Raw genomic sequence first — 19,926 nt, forward strand, 5'->3', positions numbered from 1 at the left:
GACATCTGTCCTACTGGGGTTCTGTCTATTCCACTATGCAATTTTCACAGTATATACTCAGTAAAATCACTAATTGTTATTGCTAAGTAAGGTTATTGCTATCTGAGAACTGAGGTTCCCAAGCACAATACTGTAGCCACTGATTATTAGCCAGGCTGGCAAATTTGTACAGCTCTCTACAGAAGTCAATGAACCCCCTTTATTTGCAGTTTAATCCATTTATCAGAGACCCATTATGTAACCCACAGCTGAAAAAACATCCTAAAAACCCTCTTCAACTTGATCGTAATCTCATTTTGAAAAGCATTCTCAGTATTGTGAAGGGCCTTTGTCATCAGCAGGTGCATTCTCATATTTCTTTCAAGAACCTTTTATTATAAAAGTCTATTTATATAATAAATTATATTAGGAAATACCAAGCTCTAAATCGCAACAAAAGGTGAAATCTTCTGGATTCAGTTACGCATTACTTTTGGAAGTGTTTCACACAGCAATATAAATCCTTATTGTGATTGGTTGCTAAAATTAGCCAACAACACAAGTTCCCAATATTTAATATGTGCTGATAACGGGAAACCTTGGTCAGTACAGCCCTTGAGCTGGCGATGTGGTTTTCCTCCTGCTGTTCTCCTGCTTCAACCTACAAGGTCTTCCCTACAACTTTCCTTTCCTCACCACTCTTCAGCATTCCTGCTCTTCTCAAGTGGACATTCCTTTACCCCACTGGGCTCTTGTTGGCAAAGTCCAAGGCCTTCAAGCTAAAATAAGCAGGGGGATGCCCTCAACCCACATACTCCTAAAATATCCCAATTCCCACACCTCTCCTGCGAATTCCAGACAGTCAGCTTCCCCTTCTGTCCAGTGTGGTTTTCCTGTAGAAAGTCTACCCCTCGAGATAACAGTCATTAGGACTTCCCTTTGATCGTGGCTTGTCTGTCGTCCCTAATTCAATTAGCGAGGCATCTAAATGACCACTTATGTCCGAGAGAAATCCAAGAGGGGTTCTACTTACATCCCATCCGGACAGCTGACTTTGGATTTCCTGTAGAAAAGGGAAATAAGGGAGAGTTTTAGAGCAGTTGAAGGGGAGACAAAGCAGTGCAGGAGTACGGAAATGCCGCATTCCTTGGCTGACTGGCAGCTCCCTGTCCTCCAGGGGGGTTGGGAACCCCTACAGTAGGGCAGGAGGTGCAGCGGTCTGTCAGGAAGGCTCCTGAGAGGGAGCTCGGGCATGATATGGGGATTTGGAAACACAACATGACCTACAAGTGTAGACATGCCGCCTACCAAAGATGGCAAAACACTGCTGACTTCTACTTTTGAAGTTATTTTAGTGCAGGATGTTGGAAGACACACATTGTTTCCTGAATGTACAGGAAATACCACTTCTTTTTGAATGAGTATGTGTACTCCATTCTCTTTCATCGTAGCACACCAGATTTTATCATCAGAGACTTGTGCCTTTCCAAATGAAGGTAACAGTAGTTTAGCATTACAAGTTTGACACAGTGGACGGATGCATATATGATACATGAAAGAATGTGATATTCTCATTCAGTCACAGTAACAGGTGCATACTTCAAATGCCACATATGCTGTAGACATTCCTGTGATGTGCTGTACATACTTTTGAAATTACAAAACCGGTTAGGAATAATACTATATTCTGCTCTAAATACCAGGATTGATATCTGATTACAGCAAATATCTGACTACAAAAAATATTTTGCAGGATTTTATTTAATTAAACAAGCAACCGAGCAGATCATCCCACATGAAATCAAGTTGTCTGCCCATCTGTAACTCAGTATAACACGAACACGTCGCTTACCTGGACATACAGCATGTCTTCATGTTTCTTCTTCATCTCGTTGATGTGGTGTGCCACCTGGGTCATGGTGTCCAGGGCCTCCTTAATGGTGCTGTGGCCCCCATCCTCACCTTCATAGTTGTTAGCAATGTCCTAGAAGAAATACAAGAATGAGAAAAATATGGCACAAAGTGGGAAATAATATTGGAACAGGATCTGTGAATACCTATATCTATATCTAGAGGTGGGTATTGTTTTCATGCTTCTTCACCTGCATTATGTTACACATATCATTTATCTAATAATGTGTTCCTTTGGAGTATGCTACCATTTTGGTTCTGCTGACTTGTAAAAGTACAAAGTAAGTCTGCGTCTTCACAGATTTTCAGGAGCTTAACTTGCTGCCATTACATTTTGTGATAGATTCCAAAGTAACAGGGAAAAAGTCAACTTAATGTAGATTCACTTTATCATGTACATGGTACAAGTGTTCAGTCACAAACATACACATAACACTAAAAAACCCCTCCCAATCACAACAGTTACCTGCAGCAGTAGATGGTATTTCAGAACTCTCTGTACAGGCTTCAGCAGGTATGCACCCAGAGGGAGGTTGTGTTTCAGAACGGCTTGTCTCTCCTACAACACAAATAAACATCAAACGTTAAGTTAACATGAGCAACTTCAAACTTGAAGCCCTTGAAATTTGGAAATGACTTTTCAGATAGAATATGACTGGTGTTGTCTATATTATAAGACATGTAGAGGAAGTTAGACATGTACCTTGAAGAAGTCATTCATGACTCTATTTTGTGTGCACTCCGTCAAAACAGCAACAGCACTGAAATAGACAAATATAACATATTGTAATGTTACAATATCACAAAAATATAAATCGCACAGGTACCGATAGGTGCCAAAACACACTGACTAAATTCAAAGGTAACACATTTTTTACATTCTCAGAGAAATTGCTATAGAATTGAATAACTTACCTGGGATAGTTGGTGCAATATTGTGTGTAGATATGGAATTCTTTTGCCTGTAGGAAATATTGGAAGAAATCAGTATACAGACTTACATTTTCCCTTTCAATACATTTCATCCCAAGAAATTTTTAAAATACAAAGTGCACTGTAGATGGATATCTGAAAATTAACATCTAAGAAAAACCACACACAGAGTCAAATATTTACAAACAACTCTCCTTTTGTCTTGTACAACACAAAGACTACCACACACCTTTTCGACAAAACATTCAGCGACCTTGACTGCCCTCAGCCTGCAGTTTTCCAGGTTCTTCAGGAGTCCACTGTAACAACAAAGTGACCAGACTATCAGTCCTGTTAGCTTAGCTGTGTTAACAGACTCCTACTAACAAGAGCTCTTGGCCTTGCTTTGACCTAACAGCATGACAAAAGAAATGCACTGATGTATATGATGAATTGTAATGTTCACATACCACAGAAGTCGTATAGTAATGTTTGAATACCATGGAAGGTCTCTATTGTTAAATTTACATGTAAACCTTGGCTACTTCATCCGCCTTGCACAATCTATACCGTACTTCCAGTGCATTAACAAAAACTAATTTCAATCATAGTTCATACATGTTCAAAATTCATTTCTCAACAAGCTTAATCATTTACAGCTCACCAATCCTGAAAGGCAATGTGACCTTTCAAACTCGGACAAAAACCTTTTTCTGCTCCTTTCCTTTCATTTGTAAAATTATGCGAAAAATGCTTTATGAAAATATTTGTTAGAAGTGTGAATCCATGTGGAATTCTTTCATTGAATAAGCTCATGCAACATTATTTCTTCATACTATCTTGTCAGTAAAAAAACGTCTAGTGAAAGATGAAAGCATCAACCTTTGCGATGAGTCACTCGACTACTGTTGTAATTAAGGGCAACTTCCTTCCTAGCCAAGCTAGCTGACCTCGATAACCACCTGCTGGAGGATACCAACTGCAGGTAAGTCCCAGGGGACTTATTACAACAGATTGTTTGCACCATTGTTCTTGTCAGTGAAAGTACAAAGAAACATTGGCAGATGCACAAGCTGATAAGCTAGAGGGTAAATTCCTCACTTCTGACCCAGACAATGTGTTAAAGGACCACTGCTGTTTGTTTGAAGTACATATAGTGCTGACGGAGATTTTTAAAATCCATTTATGCGAATAAAGTATCCTGATACATTTCAACATGTTTTAGACTTGAAATAATTTTGACTTCTGTTAATTTAGAGTTACTTTTGTCTTCTCTCCCTTCTTCAGCACTTGCTATGTAATACGCCGTATGGAAGCGAATTACCTCTGATATGAATAGAGCGGTTGGATGAACAAATAGATAAGTATGTCTCTGTGAAAGTTAACAATGGGCAGAGGGCCCATAATGAAGCACTGTGGTGTGTTCAAGCCTATCATTTTCTACATGTACTACTGGTCCCCAGGGAACACTCAGATCATGAGGTTGCAGAATCTGTCATCTCAAGGGAATAACTGTTATCACTCAGGATTGTTTCCTGGCTCATCTTCTGTAATCTGTAGATACTGTGTCGGACAGGGCCTTTAATTTTGTGTAATCTATTGATGGAGAGATACAGACAATTTACATATTCTGTGTAACAAATAGACCAGTATTTATACCTTTGCTATTTAGAGCATGATTGTATGCATATTTCACACAAGTAGATGATACACATGCTGCTAGGGTTTCACCTGATTGCTTTAGAAATCAAAGCCAGGAACCAATGTTTTTGTAACATTCAATATAAACTCAGAGATACACCCCCTTTTCAAAGCTATTCTAATTTCCAATATTTCACTGAACCCTCTGATACAAAATGTCCTTTCATTACTGCAAGGCCCAACTTTGATTGGAAAATGATTTTGATTTGTTGATTTTTTGTCTGGTGCAACAACAGAATTTTTGTTGATACGTTGACCCTTGTTTGACCTGATAGTATATGTACATGGTTACACCCGAGTGCTAGTCTCACCACAGCCAGACCTGGTGCAATACAGGTACAGGTAATGTCAGCAGGCTTGGCAGGGGGTGACCTAGATTTATTCCCCATCTTTATTCTGTGTGGTACAGGAGAGCAGGCTTTGTGTTGTTGACTTGAGGATACATAGAGACAGGTATCACAGGCACTGTGGACTACTTTCTTTACCTTCTTGGTGTTGACAAGCTCTGTTTGGTCTATCTTTAACATGTGCCACTATTGTTTTCCTGCTGCTGCTGATGTAACGTGGCCCGATCCTGTTCAAACTGGACGTGGAAGGGGTCACACCTACACCATGCCAATTTGGTGGTCAGCCACTATCGGTCAAGCGACCCCTTATCACGTACCTGCAGCATTCCCTCGCTCCTCAATAAAACAAACATTCCGATTTGATGGATCAATATTGGGCGGTTTACAGATGCTGGCCACATCAAAGGGCCAGACGGGCGTCAAATAAAAACACACCTGTTCCTCCTCCAAACTAGCAACTAATCCTTTTATTTTACCCAGGAGACATCCAAAGGGACCGAAATTCTATATAGAGGGAGAGGAGACAAGGCACAAGTCTGGTGCCCTTATTGTTTGTTGTTATTGTTTCAGAATTTTTCTGTTCAATTAACTTCTGTTGGAATTCATGAGTTTCCAACCAACTAAAAACACTGGTCTGACAGGTGGCATAGCTCCTAACCCACCAGGTAACTGGCATGGCAGCCCTGCCCAATATCTCTATACCATGATTACCATACCAACCTGTTGAAGTCGTAAATTTGTTCCATGTTCCCAAATAAGGAGGAGACATCCTCAGCTGTGATGGGCAGCTCTGGCCTGTCCACGATACAACCCATGTAACCCTGGAAACAAAAGGCCACAGCAATTCATTAAACTTTTCTCAGATAAGAAATAACATGAAAATTGTACTCATGGGAATTGTACTTAGTTCCAGAGAGTGAATGTAGTCAGGTTTTAAATTCCTGTTTATGTCTTGTTCTCCTGACTTGTCTTTATTCTAATGTGTCTCAGAACCAAGGAAATAAAATGGCATGACCTAATTAGGTACATGTATGACATGCCCAAAGAAAAATGCATGACATTTGTTGTGACTTCCACATGTTAAATGTCACAGGTACCCACTCTGCACACCCATGATGTAATCAGTAGTGAGGTAACCTAAACTAATCCCTGTGGTTAGTCCTGATAAGGTGTGTTCAGCAGGGGTGATGACAGGTTTGCAGATATGAAAGGGAATGTGCAGTGCTGATGGGAAATGGTGCACTTGTAGGACCTGCGCATCATTCCAACACGTATCACCAAACACACCTTTTCCTACCACAAAATCCGCTTCCTGTTTCCTTTGGCCTCCAAGAAACAACACGTCACAAAATTTTGACCATGATATTTACCATTCAAGAAACCGAAATATTTACAAAGTTACATGCAGAAAGTTCTTTCAAGCAAAATGTTGTGAGCATAATATTTACTACACAGGCAAATTCTAGGAAAAGAAACATCCACATTTACACACGCAGGAAGTCCCTAGAAACATCATTATCCTTACATTAATAACCATTTCTACAGCAGATTCTTTGTACTCACCTCGATTATGTCTTGCAAGTCCTTGACGTATGCCCGTTCAGTCTCCATAATCTCCAACACCACTCTATCTGTGTGGCTGATTCGGTTGTTCAGTTTCCCAGTCGGCATACTGACTCTCAGAAGTTTGTCTTTAATAGGTTTCTCCTCAGGGGAAGAGTTTGTTGAAGATGGTAAGGACATCTGTATAATGGCAGGTGCAGAACGTTTCCGTAATACTTTCTCAGGAGTTCTGTCAATTGTTTCCTTTGCCGCCTCATCACAGGACGATTCGTTAAGGTTGATTGGTGCAAGAATAAGCCTTCCAGAGGATCCGAGGGAAGAGGAGGATGTAGAAGAGGTAGAGCTGATGCTGGTTGGTCGGTCACTGTCAGGTGACCTGTGGCCTCCGTCCTGATTGGTCATCCTAGCAGTGGGGTCCAGCTCCCTGCTGTACATAGGCACGTGCATCACTTCCATCTCCAGCTCTGCAGGAGGAGAAACAAGCTCAGTTTATTCTGATTCACAATCAGTTCTTCTTCCCTAACTCTAAGTCTGGCAATTGACAAACATGGATATAGAAATGATTAATAAAAAACAGTGATGAAAAACTGTATCATTGACATTAACATTTTTTATCAATTCTTTATCAGGATTGTTGCCCACAGTACGTCTTTTGCTTTACCTTACCTATTCCCTGAAGTTTTCTCACGAATTGAACCGGATAGGGCAGTTTTTTTTACAGTCTTCATGCATTCATTATAAGCTAAATGGCTAGCAAAATGCCTTCTACCATAGGTAAACAAATTGTGTTGTTTGATATGTTAATGTACCAAGGGACAAGACAAACAAATGGGTGTTCAATTGCTGCACAATAAAGTAATTGAGGATAAGTTAAGTACAAAGATAGTCACTGTACAACCTCGTCAACTGTAGATTTACGACTCTATAAAGCTAGTCTCAGACAGGCTTTCTGCATACTTTTGTTGTTCTGTCTGTACCTGAACCAAGTAAGATTTTATAAAGCAGCATGTTTGCATGATAACGTTCTGGTAACAGGTGGAAGGAGCACATGTCCACTCGCCATGTTGAAAAAATTCTACCATAATAAAGAAAAGTACTGGGGACAGTCTACTATGTACAGGTGTACAACAGTGTTTCACTTTAGTTTATAATCTTCTTGGCAAAACTGTACTGGTAGACTGCAAACATTACACATTGTGGCAAACTATAAACTTGTGATATGTAGAAACAGACTGTTGATAATCTGGATTGATATGGGAGCAGTATGCCAACCCATAACAAAAAAATTGTCACACAAACTACAAAATAAAGGACAACGCAATCACCATAATTGCAAACAGTGCAGCGCAAATAAGTAACAGTTTCAAACCAAAAGCTACACCTTTCCAAAACAGTTGACTGTTGGTTCTTTAGCATCACCTGCTGCACTTGTTTAGCTGTACTTTACCTATCCTATCACTCCAACCTTGTCCCAACCCAGACTCATAGTCAAGGTTTGGTATCACCAGGCTCCCAGACGACTTTGCAAATATATTGGAATACTTAGTGAAGGGAGCCCCTCCCACAAACACGACAGACGTGTTTGGGTAGACTTTACCCTCCAGCTAATACCACAGGAAAAGGGCTGTCAAGCCCGCCAAGCTTTCCGAAATAAATTACCTCTTAACCTACGCCTTGTACAACAAACATGTCACAATACGACCATCGAGCAAGGCTACGCTACGGGAAAACACAGGACTTGACACTGTTTGGGAAGGGAAGTCATACCTGACGCTCCATCTGCTCAGTGATAAGTAAACAATATCTCATTATTGACCCCAGAAGTGTGACAAACCATGCTGTTCAACAGGTTGCAATTATGCAAAACAGCAAATAGTGTCCAAACGAGCATGAATCAGACGACAACAGAAGGGCACCGATGACATCTCCTCTGATGTTTGTTGGCCATGGGCAGGGCATAGGACATTAAAGTGTGGAGAACAGAAAGATGCGTTACACAGTACATCTAAAGATAAGCACAGATGAAACATGCTTTATTTGCTTCCCTTCAAGATTTACACCAAGGCCATTCAGAGTTTGCTTTAGCTATAACCAAATAAAGTTCACTGACCTGTTTGACAAGACGTACTGAGAAAGCAAGAGGAGAAAGTCGAAGGACATAAACAATGACAGTATGTTTTTCAGGAAATAAAATTTACATACTACTCCAAAGGATCACCTGTTACATGTAATTACAGCTGTAAAACATGTTGTTTTTGTGCTACTAAAATGTAAATCATTGTATTTTGCTGGAAATTGTTGGTTAAGTTTACCTTTGGTAACATCACTTGAAAACTTAATGGATGTATTTATACATACCTCCCCAAATATGGTATAATAAAAAGACAAAATTTAAAAGTAATGGATAGGCAATGTAAATGTAAATATCTATGAAAGAATTCACTGTTTGGGGTTGTTTTTTGTTGGAAAATCATGATTTTAACATGAGGAATATATCATATGGACTTCTAAGCCTTCACCAATCCATGACAACCCAAATTTTCACACTCATTTCTACAATCATCCTAATAAGGTATATGACCAGAAACCTCATTTTACATACATTATCTGCAAGCATCAGCATGCATCTGATTATAATCAAAACCACAGCTGGAATCTACCTTTCTTTAATGGAACAGTTGGAAAAACAGCAGAATAACACAGTCACCCTGAATTTATGTGACTCTGAAATAAGCATGCAGGAAAAACACCATCAGGCTCATAACTCTAGCCCTGCTCACCATACCACCTGATGGGTGATCTAGAACATCTGATACATGATGGAAGCCATACTATTACATGTACTTCTGAACTGCTCTCCAGGTTTCAACTCTGCCTTACCTGTCACAGCACTCTTTTAAATTCTATATATGACCTATATTAATAACTATAAAGAAGACAAAAATTTGTCAACAAGTTCCTAATAGGCCTAGTTGCTGTTTACATACCTGTTAGCCAACAAGATCCCAAATATAGACCAAGAATTGATTTTGGCATACCATCAGATCTTGCAAAACAACCTTTGGGTTACAGTATAGGCCTTATATAAACCTCACTATATTCTAGAAACCTGCTTCACTCTACAGTTAGACTCAGCAATGCCAAGGGTTCTGATATACATGTATTTTCTTTGTACCCGTCTATTACCACCAAGCAGCTGTTATGTTGACATGTTGTCTCACATAAAAAGAATGCCTGCCTTGACCAATCATCAACATCAACCTTCTCCCTGCTGTCTGAGCCCATAACCAACACAAAATTAATGCCAAAAGGCTACCTCAGCAGGTTGAAGGTTAAGACTAGTAACATCAGTAACTGGTGGGAAAGTGAGGGAGTGGTGAAAGACAAGGCTGCCATTACCTCTTAAGACATGGTATTATTTACGTCTTAAAGTATACATTGCCTTAAACTGACCTCCCAGCTGCAAGGCCAAACAAGTACGTGTTCAGGTCGACAGATAAGATAGCTGTAAAGATGCCAAAGAAGAAGAGTAGACAAACTGCAAACCTCAACCCACAGGTAGAATAGATACAACCTAACAACACCTGAAATCAATTTTGAAGCTCGATGTAATAGTACTACTAAATCCTTCTAGGAATTCAAAGTAGGATTTTCACTCATTTCTATGTCGTATGTGTAATTGCGTTGCTCATCCCTGCTTGAGACCAAAATGAACTGACAGGTCTGACCACAAGTGTGTGGGTGGGTCCAAGAAACAGATTGACAAATTAGGTAAGGGAACACCCAGTGGAATTGGGCTGGATTTGGCTCCTTGAAAATTGATTGGCAACATTGGATTAAGACCACAAACTTTCCACTCAAGTGATCCCTGGAGATTTGGGTGGATGAGAGGATGGGACAACTGCTTCTGTTTCCAATTACTTCATCAACCAATGACCTTGGGAAGACATGATGATTCAGATACAATTCAAACAATCATGATAGTCTATACAAGATCCACTTACAAGCCCTCCCAAATATGGCAGAGATTTTCAGAAAGCTTGAGAATGCATCTTTGAATTAAGTATTGACAGAGAATATGGCAATGAAGCCTCTGTCTGTATGTAACAAGAAAAAAGATCTGAGTAGTTTGGGGGTATGAATATTTTAATCTACCTGCAGCATCTCAGTTGCAAGACATAGAAAGTAAAACTGTTTCATCTCCTACTGTGACATTTAAGAAAAAGATTTATACAATCAGTGACCCTATCTGTCCACACTTGTGTAGGGGCAGGCATCTAGTCCATTTTAACTGGACTTTGTACACCTTTTCTACACTGCCAGGATGCAAACTAGCATAGCTGGTGGTGATGTTCTTGAACAAAGTTTGAAGAAGAACAGACTCGAAAACAACTCTGTTGTTGGCCATCATTTCCAACCTGTTTCTTGTAAAGGTTATCTCAACATCACATAACAAACTGTCCTGAGAAATGGGGTTGTTTTGGCACCATTCCTTCCATACCTACCCTGACCAGGAATTTGTTTTTCTTACCAACTGCTCATGACTGGTCTGCCAGTAGTAGAGTTACTACTTAGCCCAAAACAAGACTCCTAAGATACTTACCACCATGGCCTGACTGGGAGACCTCACAAATCTTCCCTTTTAACTTCAAGTCAGCAGCTCTTTTCTTAAACTTGAACAAAGGCACCATTGCAAAGGATGATCAAGGACATGGAAAGTGGCTTTTGAAGCAGACTAAAGCTAGCCTTGACTGATAAACCCTGGTCATGGGAATCTGCATGAACTTGTAGTGATGGATGGAGCGGTTGTCACCTGAGCTGTCCTCCAGTCTGAGGTGCACTGACCTGAACAAAGTGGGGCAACTCAACTCAACTACCGCCTTCAACAGGGGAACTACAACTTCAGGCAGGAGAGGATGGGCAAGTTGACTCTGTCCCCATACCTTGATTCTCACTTGTCATCCTATTGGTGGGATTGAAAATGATTACATTTATGTGATTTGCAGTTTGAAAGGAAGATGCTAGATGGATTCACCCATTTAACAAACAGATCATTGCTGTCAATAGTTATCACGTAACACTTCTTTGCAGAGAGAAAGGTTCTAAGCCTAATTTGTATTGACAGGTTCAAACAAGACAGTTGTCTAAAACACCACAGAAATACCTTCTCTTGATAGCTGCTCAAGTATTTTCCTGTCCTCTTCCAACCACCAATGTGTGAGGCACTCACAAACCCTGGGAACTACTAATACCCTGTCCTTTGAAATAGTTAAAGACACAACAAGCACGTCCTGAGACGTGAGTCTATATTTTCTCTAGCAACCAACAGCTGATATGTATTCTAGTTGACCTTTTGCAAGGTTGAGGGTAGTGAGGGCCGGTGAGGAGGCAGTGGTGGCACCCTCCCAAGTAACTAACATTACCCGCCTACGTCAAAGGAACTGTTTGTAGCAGGAATGTAATGAAGGCTAAGTGCTCTCAAGGACAAATGTAACCATGGAAACAATGTTGACGATTATCTTCCATGTTCTATAGTTATTGCAGAAGCAGTGTCCTTTTATATCATAAGTAACAACGTATGGGAATTTCTACACTGAATTGCAGGTAATATAGGCACTAAATAGCTTCTACAAAAACAGATTGGGTGTGCATTAGGGGCTGTATTTAGCAGACCATCAGAGGACAGTGGCACATTTTGACAAGCAAATTTTTAACTGTCATGAAATATTATAAACTTTTATGTTAACAGTTTTCAGTGCAACAGCTGAGATATATTTTTGAAGATATTTCCATGAAATCAGGAAATGAGGAAGAATTAAGAATATTACATGGTCTTTATAGAGTCAATTCCGCGTCACCGAGTGGGTTGTTATTGTCATTATTTAGAAATGTTTTGAATTCTTTGTAATTGTTTGTCTAAGAAATTTCATAATTTGGAAATATTTTGAACATCTTGTCAATATTCTAAATAATTCCCTGGTTTTCTATAACATTTGAAATATTCCTGATGTGGATTATGACATTTCCAATAGTTTCTAAATATTTCTAACAGCACTCTACCATTTTTTACCATTATTTCGAATTATTTCTAACATTTTGTAAATAGGTCAGTGGGATGGGAAGGAAGTAATTCACACATCCCTGTGAAGTACAGGGTAGACTGCCTGGGTGTCAGGCATTGATGCCTTACAACAAAAGAGCCACCAGTGTCCAGCAGTGAAATCTAAAAATATACAGAGGAAGACAGAAGAGTAGGATTAGCACCTACTTTTATGGGGCAATAACCCACATCTACCATTTGGTTATTTGTTTGAAATAGTTCTAAATATTTCGAATTGTGAAAGAAACACATGGGTAGTTCAAATTTATTCTAAAGAAAGAGATCTTTGTACAGTCACATTCAAAATGTTTCAGAAATATATAAATGAATTCAAATATATTCAAATTTTCATTTTCAAATTTTTGAAAAATTTAGAACTTTTGTTACTGGGGTATTCTTTTCTTCTAAATAATTCAAACGTATTAGAAACATGGAGAAAAAACCCACTCGGTGACGCGGAATGGACTCTACAATGAAATGTTCAATTAGTACACTATATTAATAATGATTATATTGTTTCTTGACCTGATGATAACTTGTGACTTCTGTAGCTACTAAGATTCATAAAATCACAGTTGTATGATACCAGTAGTATGTGAACTGGCCTCATGGGAAACACATCACCATCAAATTTAAAAAATCAGTCCTGGTCTATTTCTAGAAGACATAATCCAATATCTTGTGTCAGTGAGCGGCATCTAAATTTTTCCTTAGTTAGCTATTCCTGGCATCACCCTTAGGTTATCTTATCTGAGTTGAGCGAGGATAGAAATATTCAAATCAAAACGGTGTTTGTATGTCTTTAAAGGCCAATTTTACAAGATAAAGATGGCATGGATCACAAAGAATTTCATCTTGTAACAATATCTAACTACCATAAAAATATTCCAGTCTTTAGAACAAAATTACTAGTATCTGTACCTCCTTGGTCTGTCCTGACAACACCACATAATTCCATGTCCCTCATCTGAAGGCCAACTGTCCCATCAGTGGGGAAACTGTCGGCACAACTGGTCTCATGCATTTGGATCAAAGGCATTAGCACCCATGCACATGTGTGTGGCTTGGAATTCCTAGCATAATTTCCCAAAACATTGCATCCATGTTTCCAATAGTCTTCCTTTTGAGAGAACATGCGTGGATCTGATAGTGAAGTTATCCTTCAAGTTCAACTGCAGACACGTACAAAATGTACACGTGGTAACTAAAGTATGAGCAGCAGATCCTATCTTCATGTCTCTGCCAGATTTTGATGTCCTCCATGGATAGGAATGCTCAGTTTGATTTTGAAACGGTCATCATTCTAGATCCTAGCGGTGTCTTCAGAGAACCCATTTGACAGGCAGAACTGAGAATAACAGAGATTAATCATGCTGTCCTGAGTGGTGACAGAAGAAAATCCATCTGTAAAACTGCAGGGGAAGTTAGTATTACTATGACTGACAGGAGGAAAAACAACCTTTCAAAATATTGCTGAACTTTCAGCAACTCTTACTCATATAACAACTTGTGGAACAAGACAATGACCGCATGTATCTAGCTCAATCATCTGAAAACTAGTAGTAATACAGTTTTAGCTCTACGTTTATGTGCAACATTTTCTACAACATTTCCCCCATGCTGCGTTGATGGGTTCATGTATATGTGCAAAGTCATAGGGAGGTTAAGTGGGATATTTTTGTGGCTGGATGTTTGTGTCGCATAGTGGAGCTGCTCGGAATAGCACATCTCCACCTGGGAATCTTTAACAATGCCATTCCCAATAATGGACCTGCCAGTCCACCACTTGTAAACAATGCTCCAAAGTCAGATTACGCTGCAACACCAACAGCCCGAAGGCATCTAGGGCAGGAGAACATAATCGTAGGGCAAAAGGTGGCAGGAAAAATAAACTGCCATCTGGTTGGAATTTCAGAACTGAAAAATAGGGCATACCTTGAAGTTGCTGACTAAACAACTGGAACTCTTTCTCTGTCTGTCCTTTCAACTCCTGAGACACAAACACAGCCTACTGTGGGACTGGGGGACCAACATGGCGTTTTCCATATCCAACATTAGTTGTGCCCAGTGACATTGAGCTTGTGTTTCCTAGAGGTAATTGTCATCCCACAGTGAAGCGATTGTATAGGAAGTCAGGTTAAGTGGTTACGGTTCATGATACCCGGCAATGAAGTGATACCAGTTCCTTCCCAAGCAAAGGTAATTCTGCAGTACACGTAACTTACGTTACTCCTGTGATGAGTTTGCAGAAAATTGCCTTAGTGGCTAGAGTCCATTCCGCGTCACCGAGTGGGTTGTTATTGTCATTATTTAGAAATGTTTTGAATTCTTTGTAATTGTTTGTCTAAGAAATTTCATAATTTGGAAATATTTTGAACATCTTGTCAATATTCTAAATAATTCCCTGGTTTTCTAAAACGTTTGAAATATTCCTGATGTGGAATATGACATTTCCAATAGTTTCTAAATATTTCTAACAGCACTCTACCATTTTTTACCATTATTTCGAATTATTTCTAACATTTTGTAAATAGGTCAGTGGGATGGGAAGGAAGTAATTCACACATCCCTGTGAAGTACAGGGTAGACTGCCTGGGTGTCAGGCATTGATGCCTTACAACAAAAGAGCCACCAGTGTCCAGCAGTGAAATCTAAAAATATACAGAAGAATACAGAAGAGTAGGATTAGCACCTACTTTTATGGGGGCAATTACCCACATCTACCATTTTTCATTTGTTTGAAATAGTTCTAAATATTTCGAATAGTGAAAGAAACAAATGGGTAGTTCAAAGTTATTCTAAATAAAGAGACCTTTGTACAGTCACTTTCAAAATGTTTCAGAAATATATAAATTAATTCAAATATATTCAAATTTTCATTTTCAAATTTTTGAAAAATTTAGAACTTTTGTTACTAGGGTATTCTTTTCTTCTAAATAATTCAAACGTATTAGAAACATGGAGAAAAAACCCACTCGGTGACGCGGAATCGACTCTACTTGAGTTGTGGACTTGTGGTGCTCGGTTGAAGTTAACTTTCTATGTTCTGATGATATCAACCAAGTAAAACAAAGGTTTTCACCCCTTGCGTCCTGTCAACATCCTTTCCCAGAGGCCATTTTGACACTTTTAGTTAGAGCAATTACCACACAGAAAGCAGGGTTGTTTCCTGTGGATTAGGGAGGGGCAAGACACCTGTCCTGTGAATGAAAAGACATTAGACTGCCAACCATTGCTTTCTTGTATACTGATACCCAAAATATATTTTTTAAGAAAATATGGACACATTTTTCATCAGGTTTTTTTTTCCTTAACAAATGCTGCATACCTAAAATGCCAGGTCTATTGTTGAACAATATTTCATGTGAGAATAATTTCAAGTACACAAGAATACACCAAAATACAACAGAAAAACCCCTTCAGTACCTAGCTAAGTATGGAAGACATTCTTGAGCCCAAATTAACCACAACCCTTAACTGCCATAATCCAATTCCTCATGCCAGGGGCAAAGACACAAAAGCTCTGCGAACGTGACAATGCCGGTTGAAACGCTAGAGACCTGGAGCGTGGGTCTGACAGATGGATTAGAGCCTGTGCTGTTGACTCTAGTGGAAGCCATTGTACCCCCGTGTTGTGGCTACTCAAAGGGGCCGCAGCTCCTCCCGTTACCTGCCAGTCCTACTTCTAAGGTGATGGTATAAAGCTTAACAGGTAGAAAAGCTCACCCGGACTTGGAGAGAGAAATCCCTCCTGTTATATATAGATACCAAGGCCAGCAGCAATGTTCCTGACAAATACCTTCTGCATTGCAGCCAACCGCTTCAAGGAACCTTACCAAGGATATACCTGTACACACTCAATACTTGAATATGAAACAACCTCTAGGCAGATGAAAAAAAAGGAGGAAAATACACAGATTAGTTGGAAAGCCTCCATGAACAACAATGAACCAAGCCTGCACATGACACTGCTGTGTATGGTTGCACAGGCTGACCTTGTCATAATCCTGATTTCTTGTGTCAAAACAGTGAAATGTACACCACAGCAGGTGGCATGGCAGGAAGCGTATTACACGGTAAGACTTCCGCTGGGCCGTTGATGCTAGAAAGGCGATATTTGCAAGTAATATACGCAGCAAGTCCTCAAAACACTTCTTTGTGTTTACCTGCACTTGAACTGAGCTGGGTACCTTTACAAATCTTTGGTGCACTGCCTTTTGATACACTGTACACAAAACACATGCCATTACCCAACACTGATGAACATGTTTGTAAATGTCATCATGATCTTATGCACATCGGCTGGACTGCTTGGAATAACAAAATCCTAAACATTTATACATCATCACCTATACAGGACAGGTTCTATACATTTACAGATATATCCACACTGGGAATTTTGCCTGAGAAAGATAAGGCATACACCACAGGCATGGCATGTTGGGCCTAGAGACACAAGCATAAAGGTGGCCTGTAAGATAACAGCATGTCTGATCACGCCGCCATTTATCAGTAATAAACATACCTTGTAAAGCCATGATAATGAGTAGGCATACCGAATGGAGACCACACAAACACTTTTGCTTCATCAGCGGATCTAAGTATAGACATCAGTCAAAGATAAGTTTTGATAACTGAACCTAATCCCAAATGATATAGTGGTTTACCAACAGAGGTACATTGGAAAACATTACAATTTACATACCTGTGCGGGGCCTCTGAGAATCTGTGCATTACGGATACTCAGTAATTCACCTGAAATACTGTAATTACTACATATATGCTGATCACATACACCTGAGGTATTGGTGTGATAAGGAGACAAGAATGGAGACAGAAAAACATGCAGACTGCTGTCTCTAACAACATGGCCCAGGACATGTTTTGAGACAAGCAAACCCATGTAAATGTAGTTACAAATCAATTACAGATGGGGTGGAATGGCGGGGAATTGTTTCGCCGGTGGCATTCCCTGTTATAAATCACAATAAAACCTAACCTATGGCATTTTGAACTGAAATCCTTCACATATTTATAACAAATTACCCCTAACAAAAATGTCTCCAATATTTTTAAAAACAGGTTCAATTATATATAATTCTCGACTATAGGAGAACATCAATATACATGTATAGCATGCCACAAAGCACATACATGTGTAATTGGGTGATTACTAAGGTATGCACATTCAAGTAATAGACCTCTACAAAAAATTCAACACTTTCTTGAGAACACAGTACAGTGACTTCTAATACTGTATATGTGATCCAGCCAGGCAGAAGAGTAGGCAAGGTTATAGAATGGAATATAATGGCACTACTACATTCATAACATGGCATCATAATAGGTTGTAAAGGGAGTTTCAAAGGAAATTTTTAGTAACACTAACAAGGCTTTAAGTAACACCTGCATAAGCAATCTACTAGCAGGTGAAATTGGAGCTGAGCAGGTAATTCTGTGCTTGCAGCTAACCTGTACTGGTTCATGAGGCTAGAGTGACATACAGGCAGTTGTAGTAGGCTCATCCTGTATAAATTACTAGTAGAAATTGTGCTACTGGGTATTAGTAACATAGTTAAAACATTGTTTTTTATTGGCTAAAAGTAAAGAAATTAGTTGTGCAGGTGAAATTTGGCTGGTATAGATCATTTTTAATGTTCCCTCCGTCTGTTCAGGTATGGAAAAAGTCTTTTAAGCCCTAAGTAGCACATACAAGATCTGTTTCATGATTTGATGCATTCAAAAAAGTCTGGAAGGAAACCTGATGAGATGAGATGTGCATGTACAGTACAGGTGAGATAGAGAAGGCACACAGACATGTAATGGGTACTCCTAACTCAGCAGGTGGCACTACCCATCAAAAAGGGGCGGGACAAAGGTGACTGGGACACACAGGGGAACAACAGCACCCTGGCAGGTAACAGGCATCACGTGTAAAACAACACCAGTATTTAGGGCACAGGCATCACTCAGGGCTTGTATCACTCTATCTATATAGTATCAGATTGATTTCCCCTGCTGTTTGAACCAGTAAAGACAGGGAGCTGCAGAAATGACTGTGTTTTTCATACACACATGACAGGTATGCTGAGAGATTGCCATGTTGCATCTGTTTTAGCAACAATCATATATACCTACGTCATAAAGGGGAGGGCACAAGGTCAGCAGTAGGTAGTGGCAAGATGTAGAAAGCTGACATTTAGAAAGGAGAAACCTTAGGGAAAATCCACATATGTGGTAAAATGTTATCCTGTCACAGATATACATGTAGCAATATATGTAGCAATGTATTTAATACCTACAGGTATACTTAGAGGCTAAGGGAGAATCAAGTTTTACATCCTACCCTGTAGAAATCAAAAGAGACACTTGAAAGTAAAACCAGCTCAGAAAATTCCTTCCATGCTTGACTGACAAAAGGCACTGCTGGCAAGTCAAATTCTTGTGGACTGGGACCAGGGTTTGGTGACCCATGAAAGCACTGGGTGTTGACAAACTTGTAAAATACTCGGAGCAATGAGATCAAACAAACGAGTAATGCAGAGTTCCATCATTGAAACCCACGCAGTCTGAGTATGTTCACCCGCTACAGTCATGACTTTCAGCAAGTAAATACCTGTCATAATGCCAACAGATCTGTAACAAGAATTCCGAGACCTCATACCTCCATGAAATATGGGCTTGATATGTAAATGTAAATTTCCTCTTTAATTATGCAAATGACCTCCGCATTAACATGATATATGCATCGTGATGTATGTTAACTTTTGATTAAGTTACAGATGTCCCAAGTATGACATTCCCATCATTCCCCATTAAGAAATCATAGAATTTTTGCATAAATTATGCAAATTAGGTCATCATTTGCATAATTAGTATCTGTTGATGTTCTGCCTGCCATAGGTTACATACATTACATGTATGAAAGTAGTATAATGTAAAACACTGTAATTATAGAATTTCCTCATTAATTTATTTATGCAAATAAAGTCCTCATTTGCATAATTTGCATTTAATCATGTACATCTCTCTCTCAGCTACCTACACACCAAAAATTATTAAAATATGTTGTTCCTATCTGGACTTATTGGCTTTTAAACATTTCGCCAGAAAGTGCCCTGCAGTTCCAAAACAAGCTGCTAGGGGGACCAAACTCACACCACTTATTCCTGACAGGAAAAGCAATCTGTCACCAAAACATCAAGACCATAGCATGTTCAGGACAAAAGATACAAAAACCGGAAGTTCTGCTGCAGTACCAAGGTCATCCACCAGGAGGCCCATATTTGACCTTGACGTTTGTCTTCCTAAGACTTACCAACATACCGAATATCATCATAATCCATAAAGGCGTTCTGAAGTTATGCTGACCACAAAGTTGCGGAAACACAGACAGACAGACAGACAGACAGA

The 19,926-nt window shown here is 39.5% G+C and overlaps 1 protein-coding gene across 6 annotated transcripts in view; it reads right to left on the reverse strand.

Moving 5' to 3' along the window:
• Nucleotides 1-19,926, reverse strand: part of LOC109465754 (pleckstrin homology domain-containing family G member 1-like) — a 43,331-nt gene that overhangs the window by 11,110 nt on the left and 12,295 nt on the right. For 3 of the 6 annotated variants that reach the window (XM_019763182.1, XM_019763180.1, XM_019763179.1), the window contains exons 2-9: nt 6,414-6,877; nt 5,571-5,671; nt 3,053-3,122; nt 2,806-2,852; nt 2,594-2,651; nt 2,357-2,449; nt 1,832-1,963; nt 1,013-1,042 (exon numbers count right to left, since the gene is read on the reverse strand). In XM_019763182.1, the coding sequence (XP_019618741.1) occupies nt 1,013-1,042; nt 1,832-1,963; nt 2,357-2,449; nt 2,594-2,651; nt 2,806-2,852; nt 3,053-3,122; nt 5,571-5,671; nt 6,414-6,869 (987 nt within the window). In that variant the 5' untranslated portion in view covers nt 6,870-6,877. Of the gene's footprint in view, nt 1-1,012; nt 1,043-1,831; nt 1,964-2,356; nt 2,450-2,593; nt 2,652-2,805; nt 2,853-3,052; nt 3,123-5,570; nt 5,672-6,413; nt 6,878-7,860; nt 8,012-13,434; nt 13,602-19,926 lie in introns of those variants that run through there. The other 3 variants (XM_019763178.1, XM_019763177.1, XM_019763183.1) reach the window with 3 other exon arrangements.

Source organism: Branchiostoma belcheri, unplaced genomic scaffold, assembly GCF_001625305.1.
Source record: "Branchiostoma belcheri isolate BF01 breed outbred unplaced genomic scaffold, Haploidv18h27 scaffold157, whole genome shotgun sequence".
Lineage (NCBI taxonomy): Eukaryota > Metazoa > Chordata > Leptocardii > Amphioxiformes > Branchiostomatidae > Branchiostoma > Branchiostoma belcheri.